The sequence below is a fragment of the Antrostomus carolinensis genome, unplaced genomic scaffold, assembly GCF_000700745.2.
Source record: "Antrostomus carolinensis isolate BGI_N321 unplaced genomic scaffold, ASM70074v2 scaffold3113, whole genome shotgun sequence".
NCBI classification, from domain to species: Eukaryota; Metazoa; Chordata; class Aves; order Caprimulgiformes; family Caprimulgidae; genus Antrostomus; species Antrostomus carolinensis.
Genome location: NW_010307082.1, coordinates 44802 through 53982, shown reverse-complemented (window position 1 = coordinate 53982; position 9181 = coordinate 44802). Strand labels below are relative to the sequence as shown.

Genomic DNA, 9181 nt, shown 5'->3' with positions numbered 1-9181 from the left:
TTTCTATTATTCAGTCACTTATGTAGTCTGAAATTTTAATTTAAGCATCATGTATTAGTATAGCATTTTCTCAGTATACTCGGGAGATGCAGTGACTGAAATTCCTTAATTTTTGTGGTTTCTACCCTTGCAGCATTTTTATTCTTGATCAGCATGTCACTTTCATTTTTACAGTTTTGGTCACCAAAAGCTTTTTTTTGTTTAAGTTCAGAATTTATTCCACTGTGATATTCTGGTGTTTGTTGACAGAGTTAGTTTGTTTATCTTTGAGTTTGGGGTTTTTTTTTAAAAAAAAAGGTAAATAGCACCACCCTTCCAATACTGTGAACGTCTCTGTGATTCTCACATAATATGTTCTGTGGTATTACTTTGTTATACTGATTGTATTCTGCCAAGTTTCCTGGTATTGTCTGAAAATTCTCATTTAAAATTTGTCATTTCAATTCCCTGCCTTAGCTGTGCACCATCTTGAACTGGATGCTCTTTTTTGGCTTCTGGTTTTTCATTAGTTCCCTCTTTGAAAGTTCAGATAGTGTCTTTTTATTTCCAATAGACAAGACTCTTTCATTCTGTTAGTATAAAGATCATCCTTTCTGGTTTTCTGAGCTTGTAATGAATGGAAACAGCTTCCTTATGCCACTTTCTGCGCTATAACCTAAACCTCTCTCTGGTCCCTTACTCAGTACTGAGAGGAGTTAACAGGATGCTGCTGTTAGATGCTGATATTTCACCTCCAGTATCACAGCCTGAATCTTGTCCCCGTACCTTCACTCTTTTCTGCCTCATGTTGTTACAGCTCTGCAAGCTCCACACTAACAGTTTGTCCTCAACATGTCCCTAGAAATTATTTGCACGCTTACCGATTTTCACCAGGGGGGCAATTCATCATGCAGGCTTTGCTAAATGAATTATACTCAGACCGAGCTAATTATGTACATGGTAACTGCATGGCGTACAGATATTGCCTGGCTCTTCCTGTCAACTAGAATTAATCTTTCTTTTTTCATATGGTTATATCATCAATTTAGTGCCTCTTTTGATGCAATTGATTTGTAAACAAATATCAAGCTGTCTCCTGGGTCTATGTTAATACTGGTTTTATCTTGATTGTCATCTTTAATTATTTTTAGCTGTGATAAGCAAACAAAAATGTTAATTGCAAAGGACTGTGTACTTTTCTTACTGTCTTTTCTAATTGTTTGGTCCAGCTGCCTGTTAAATTCTGGTTATAGGCATTTTCAGTCACAGTTTTTCTATCTAGCCTCCCCCAAGAAGATCCATTCGGTTTTAAATGTTATTGTACATTAGTGGACAAATGTGCATGTCATATCAGAAAATGGGAGATAGCAGGATTTAGTATTTAATGACTTCTTTAAGTAAAGTTGTCAAAAAAACATTCACATTAAATGATTTGACATGAGAATTGTTGCTTCTGGTAAAGAAATGTTAGATAAAAGAAAAGTTTAGTAACCAGTTTCCAAGTATTTCAGTTTCTGGTAGTTACAAGCTTGCTTGCTCACATTTGTGAAATACTGTATCTATTACACTGGTTTGTAAAGTGCTTGCAGTTGAACCCATATCAATATATACTGAAAAAAAAACCAAACCCTGAACAATTACATTATCCACAGAAACTCTTATTTCTTTGTCTTCTGTCTCTCTCTATCTTGAGATCCTCAGGTAACTTAGTCTTCAGATTCACAAGGGATTTGAGCAAGGAGACTTCTGCTTCCGTCATTCTGCCTTCGTGCCCCTAAATGGGGCTATGCAGTGGTATTGGAGGTAGACACAGTTGTTCATAAGTTTCAAGTTCAAGAGCGTGAAGAAAACGAGTAAGATCCAGGCAGACTGTAATGCCAGGTAGAATCATGGTCACTGCAGAGTAAATTGTGGTTCTGGAGCTGGACTGCAGCTTTTAACTGCAGACTGTAAAATCAATTGATTTTAAACTCATCATGAAAGTTCATGGCTTGTGTTTCTTCACAAATTATCATTCTATTTCTCACTGTTTGTGATATGATTAATTAGATGAATCCAGCTACTAGACTGCTAATTCCCCATTTAATTATATAAACTGGGTTAAGTCATGACAATATATACTGTTCAATTGACTAAACCATTTCTGACTCTAATTTGCATTCATTTGTATTTGAAGAATTTACAGTCTGATCCTCATGGATTGCTGTTTGCCAGAGGTTGGACACAGTTAGGTAATCTTAACTAGTAATGGTTTCTACATTAGAAACATAGAGTACACTCACAAGTTCAAACTTTGTTATGTGCCCTACCATGGGTAGAGGATCTTGGATCCTAAGATTAGTATCTGAGATATACCTTAAGTCCTCCAGTATAGTCTGTAGTCCTTCTAACTCCTTCAACTGGAATAGGATTATGAAGAGGAACACTACATTATGAAAATCCTGAAACAGAGCTTGATGAAACTATTTAACAATGATCTCGTTGTTCCTGGATGTATTTGAGGATTAAAATTCTTAACAAAATGAAAAGAGATAAAAAACTGCATTGCCTAATCCTCAAGTCATCTTCCCTCTCTCCAGTAAACTGAAGGTTATTTAGAACCCCAGGAGCACCTTTTGTCCAGTTTTGTGGTTGTTTCTCTCACTTCAGAGCAGCATTCCCCTTTAATCATTTCCTCCATGTTCCATAACTTTTCAGGAAAACCCCAGCCTGATATTTTCCCCTATCCCCACCACACCTACATAAGGAAAGGAAAAAACCAACATAGACACTTGTGGGTGAACCACCTACTAGTTATTGATACACCCACAGTCTTGATACTACTCCATTCACATGTGTTAGATTTCTCCTCTGAGCAGAAGAGCTGTGTGGAACCCATTGCTAAAGATAGTTTACGCAAAGCTAATGTGCTTACCTCAAAATACTGAATAGAAAAAAGACTTAACATTCATGCTGAATAGATTTGATTTTATGCAGATATATTCCAATCTATCACAGCATATTTGGCATATTAAATGGCATTTTGGGGATTAAATTATTCATGTGATTATTTCAATTATTAATCTCCTTTTAATTACTTAAAAGACACAAGCCTTTTTAACCGTGCTTCCAGAGAAATACAGCATCATCATTATTAAACACTTGTTGATTTGCATATTTCTCATCTTGCAGATTAGGTTTTGAGCTGCATAGGTCTCTGGAGTGTTATTTCAAGTATATTTATTATTTTTTCTTCCTCAGAAGGTGTCTTAGTTGCCTCAGCTAAATTTCTGTTAGAGTTTAAAATGTACAGGCAGAATGTGAAACTCAAGTTAACAAAGTTTTGGTAATTTTAAGAAGTTTATGTAGAACAAGGTAACTGTAGACTGTGTATCTTGGTAATTATCCGCATCTCTACCTGATACTCTGCTATGAAATTAAAATATGGTGTCATATTTAATGACACTAATATCTTCTGAACTAAATCTTGTTATTGCACTGATTTGTGGTATTTTGGGGTTTATATTTGTTTTTATTCTGAAGTATATGAGAAAAGTTTCCAAAGAATCTACAAGAATGATTCCAGGTTTGTAAAATACATTCTGTATTTTACAGTGACAGGTGAAGGAAATGCAGTGTGCTGAAGAGAAAAGTAAGAAGTGACTGATCATGCTCTAAAAGGTTTATGTGGAGAACAGATAATTTGTGGGAAAATTTATATTTTTTAGAAGTATAAAAATTAGAAGCTGAGTTTTGAAATATCCTGGCTAAAATACAGGATAGTGATGTTGCAGCCATCGTGGTCTGAAGGCAAAATAGTGTTTATAGATTTTTATTTAAAAATGAGTCATTTTAGTAGTAATTGATTGTCCTGCGTGCTCCATTATAAGAAATTTAGCACATGTTATAAAGATGTCATAATAAATCAGCAAAATGGTCCAGTGTTGGCCTTTAAAATCTGTGGCATTTGTTGTCCTTGCTTATATCGGATCAATTTATAGCAGGAGGCAGGCCTGGCAAGGTAATGAGACCAGCACAATTAGTGTTAATTAGCTGGTGAAATGGCACAATACTAGACCGTATTAGAATTACTTCATTTCACCTTTGTCATCTCATCAAAAATAAGGTAGAGATACCAGTAGTATTATGTGCTATCTGTGAATTGGTACCCCATCTTTCCTCCTACCCAAGGAAGCTCCCATTTTCTGTCACCAACAGTGTACCAGTGCTGGGAAGAATGTTGGAGTTACACCCATATATAAAGAATATTTAAAGATATTTCTAGCTCCATTTCACCAGGTGCTTGAGGACCTCAGGCTCCATTTTCTATGGAGCACTGACTATATCAATAGAGCAGAATTTTAGTGTTTAAACCTAACAGAGACATATTGTACAGCATTGCCTTGTAACATATTTCTGAGATTTTGTGGTTCCATGGAATTATGGGGGATATAAGTATAATTATATATAAAATCAAGCAGTAATTTATTTAATAACAGTAGAGAATCTTTGTTTCCCAAAGACCATTGCTATTATATTTGTCTCTTCTTTCTGTTTCCTTGTTCATATTTCTTTTACTCTCTTCTTAACTGACATGTATTTTCTTCAGGGTATTATTAAAGCTGGCAATTAATAACTGTTTACTTTGTCATTTTACTTTTCAGCTTCTAGTAAAACATGGTGGAGATTTGTTTGCAGAAAATGAAAATAAGGATACTCCATGTGACTGTGCAGAGAAACAACACCACAAAGAGCTGGCTCTTAACCTGGAATCTCGAATGGTATTTTCACGTGATCCTGAAGCTGAAAGCATTGAAGCTGAATATGCTGCTTTAGACAAAAAAGAGGTAAGAGAATACTTTAAATTTGGGCTATTTTACACATTTATATTTGTAGCAGTTACATTGTGACAAAATGCTGCAAAAAATTTCAGTAGGTACTCTAATTTGTACTGTGTATTTGTAAACAATTTGATTTTAACACATCTCTTCACAGCTTTCAAGTTAAGCTCAGAGAACGTAACAAATACATTGTCTAAACTAAAGAGAAGTTTCATTCGTATACTTAATTATGTGGACTGTCTTAAAAGTGTTGCAGGCTGGAGGAAATACAGTAAGGCCAGTAAGCTGGGGAACACTTTCTCTAAAACTATTTTTTTACACATTTTTATTTCTTTCTGTCTAAAAATGAGGGCAAGAGAAATTCTGAAAAGGAGAAAATCTGTGGGATAGAATAGGGAAAGTGTTCTGGTGGATCTTCCTAGACTGAGACTGGATTGAATGTCACCAAAACCAAGCTGAGTAGTGCAGGATTTCAAAACAGTGCATTTACTTTCTTGTTTTATAACATGATGCCTGAAGCTACTGCATACCAGAACTTATAAGAAAAACAGGTAATAACAGGTGTTGTTATTTTGCAGTCAGTTTTTGTAAGAGAGAGACAATTCACTGACATAAATTTGCTTGAATTCTGGTATGCCTTATAAAAGACTGTGATTTGATAAGGATAATTTGACCAGAAAGATTCTGAGCAAAAGTTTCCTCCCCCATCAATTTTCAGATTTTAATTAACTAAAATTCTAAATAAGAATATAAAGATAAATTATATGATTCAGTAAATATTATGCAGTAATGCTATATAAATTAAAGGACAACAGATTTCTTTATGGCTACTCTTTTCAAAAGTAGCACAGCCTTGCCTTTTACTAGTTTAGCACACTTAAGACCTAATGACACTTAAAAGAAAATTCATTCAATTTAGCTGTGAGTAGGCTTAGATCACATTGTTTCCCTGAAAAATACCACATATGGTCACTTTTATTTGAAAGTAAGAAAGTCTTTGTACTGTTCAATTCATTTTCTGGCTAATTTTCTTGAATAAGTTCAAATATAAACAAGCTTAATTAGATTACTTATTCCTAGATGAGAGGTTTTGAGATGAGGTTTAATATACTTGAATTGTACATTGAAATAACAAATGTAATTAACTCACTTTAGTTAACTCACTTTTCCCATAAAGAGACACCTAAATTGTTGTAAGAGTCTGAAATCATATTTACTCTGTTGGCAAAACCACTTTAAGAGGCTGCTGCAGTTTCCTGCCACAATTGCAGTTTACCACTCCTTTGGTTGTACAAGTAGAACTATTTGGATGGTTATGCTATTTGGCTTAAAAGAAGAAAAAGTTTCAGAGTGGTAATACATAATTGTTTTATTTAATCTGAATAATTTTTATCATAATTGTACCATGGGTTTGCTGGCATATGCACCAGCACAGCTAAGAGAATAGTGAACTTACAAATATGGGTGGGGCAAATCAAGAACCACTTGAACAGGATTTTCAGCAAAAGAAAATAATGTCTCATGACTGTTCAAGGTAGATGCTCAGAGCAAATCAGCTTAAAGACTTGATAGTTACAAAGCACTGGAGTAAAACATAATTATCTTAATATATTATGTTAATTGGATGCAACCTCACTGAGACTATTAAAAGATACAGTTCTGTTAGTCATTTGACTTGTTTTTAGCAAAATTGTTGAGCATGAAAACTGAAATGCAGGTAGGTCGCAGTCAAAGATCCATCTGATGTACCAGGGCAGCTTTCCCACATGTTCTAAAGATTCAGACTTAAGAGTCTGACTTAAGACTTAAAGAGTTTGCTACACTGATTGGTGGTCTTGGGGCTTCACATAGAGCAATTCTGCCTTCATGTGCTCCCTTCTTTTTTTTTTTTTTTTTTTTGCCCTTTCTTAGTGACTTTTCAGTGGTTTAAGTTCTCTAACGTCTTGTGTAACTGGAACAGCACAAGTGCTAGCACAAGAGAGATGCCAGGAGCATGTAGCCTGGGGAAGTTAATTTTTCAATCTTAGCCCCCAGAGTGGCCAAAACCAGTTAAAAAAAAAACAGCCTGAGAAAGACTAGCAATGAAGAGCAATCCAAATGACTACATGTTCTCATCCTCCAGGTCTGTGGACAAATATCTGGAATGGGTAGTGAAAGCTGCACTTACCACTGACTATGGTGATGCCTTCAGCTGTTATCTTAATGGGGCATGAGAAGTGATCCAAAAGCCTTCCCCAGAACACATTTCCTTCAATAAAATTGCCCCTCAGAGATGATAATCTACTTTTTTTCCTCTCAATTTCATTTTTTTTTTTAATATTAAACACTGAGGGAAGCAAGTATGCAAAATGCTTGTTTATGTTAAACATAGGTCTCCCTCAGCCTCCTTTTCTTCAGACTAAATAAACCCAGTTCCCTCAGCTGCTTCACCAGCTTCATTGCTCTTCTTTGGACATGCTCCAGTGCCTCAATGTCTTTCTTGTAGTGAGGGGCCCAAAACTGAACACAGTACTCAAGGTGCAGCTTCACCAGTGCCGAGTTCAGGGAGACAATCAATTCCAGACACTCTTCCCCAAGCCTGTAGCATTGCATGGGGTTGTTGTGACCCAAGTGCAGGACCCAGCACTTGGCCTTCTTGAACCTCATGCAGTTGGCCTCAGCCCATCGTTCCAGCCTGTCCGGATCTCTCTGCAGAACCTTCCTAGCGTCAAGCAGATCAACACTCCCACCCAACTTGGTGTGATCCCCTCGTCCAGATAATTGATAAAGATATTAAACAGAGCTGGTCCCAACACTGAGCCCTGGGGAACACCCCTTGTGACCAGCTACCAACTGGATTTAACTCCGTTCACCACAACTCTTTGGGCCTGGCCATCCAGACAGTATTTTACCCAGCAAAGAGTATACCTGACCAAGTCATGAACAGCCAGTTTCTGCAGGAGAATGCTGTGGGAAATGGTGTCAAAGGCTTTACTGAAGCCTAGGTAGACAGCATCCACAGCTTTTCCCTCATCCACTGAGTGGGTCACCTGGTCATAGAAGGAGATCAGGTTAGTCAAGCAGGACCTGCCTTTCATAAACCCATGCTGACTGGGCCAATTGCCTGGTTGTCCTGTACATGACGTGATAGCACTCAAGATTTAGATTGTATTTGTTTGGTGATGCCCTTTAACATCCTTCCAAAACACAAAAATTAATTAATAAAGAATTAAAAAACTTCAGAACATCAAGAAATACATTTTCAAAGTCATTTAGTCTCTTGAATGAAGGTTAGTGGAAAAGATAAAACATCTGAAAACCATGAAGAGGATTTCATCCCAGGCAAAACAGCCAAATGGGCTTAACTGCAGTGTGTACGATACGCACAGTAGTATCTGGAATTACAGTACACAATACCTTCCCTTCCAGACCTGCCATGTTTACAACAGAAAATAATCCTCTCTTTCATACAGAGCAGAAGGTTTTTGTAGTGCTCTATGCAGTGTCATTGAATTAAGCGTGTATACTGAGAGTAATACCAAAACTTCCTTTCTGATGTTGAGAACCAGTTTCTGTTGTTCTTCATCTTGAAATATTACCAAGGAATTACGTGAGTGCTCATGTTTAGAATTGAAACACTTGTAATACTTTTACATACTTACACATACTTTTCTTTGATTACAGTCTCTCAAGCTGTTAAGAAATACAGATTGCTGAGTAGACCCACGTTTCAAGTTCGAGAGCCTGACAGCAAAGAGCTGTCCATCTTCCCGCAGTTCAGTTAACTTGTGCCACAAGGGTTTCTGAATAAAATCCATTTCCATCATACAGTTACCCAACCTTTTAAAATCTCATTTTACTACACTGGTCCCTGAAGCATGTTTTTAAAGCAACATGGCTATTTTACATCTAGAATACCTCAAACATTTTTAGTGATCAAATTGGAGGCTGCAGTTAAAGATGGTTTTGAAACACGAACATGATTGTTAAGTGTGTTTTCAAAAAATGCAGTTTGGAAGGAAAAGAATGTACCAACACACACATAATCTGTATTTCCCTATATAAAATGGAAATGCTAAATATTTTGGGAATGGCATATAAAGTGGTGTTTTTATCTCAACCTGCAAGTCTCCTTACCCTTGCCCCCCCAGTTCTCTCCCCTATCCCCTGGGGCTGGGAGAGTGAGCGAACGGCTGTGTTTGGCTGCTAGCCAAGTGAAACCTGGAATTTCTAGATTAAGCTATTTAATAGTGCCAGCCTAAAATTCCCTTTCTTTTAGCTTCTGTGGGATCACATATTATTTTATGAAACAAATGTCTGTAGTTTCAAACACATTCTTAAGAAATACTTCCCTCAGTACTTAAAAAGATAAAATTAGGATTTAAACCGCAGGATCCAAAAAT

General features: G+C 36.5%; 1 protein-coding gene across 1 annotated transcript in view; it reads left to right on the top strand.

The window, feature by feature from the left end:
• Positions 1-4622: 4622 nt before the first annotated feature.
• ANKIB1 (ankyrin repeat and IBR domain containing 1) overlaps positions 4623-9181 on the top strand; it is a gene marked incomplete at its 5' end in the record, with an annotated part of 42124 nt that continues 37565 nt past the window's right edge. Inside the window, one exon of the mRNA XM_010165298.2 lies at positions 4623-4805. Within this exon, the coding sequence (XP_010163600.1) occupies positions 4623-4805 (183 nt within the window). The remainder of the gene's footprint in view (positions 4806-9181) is intronic.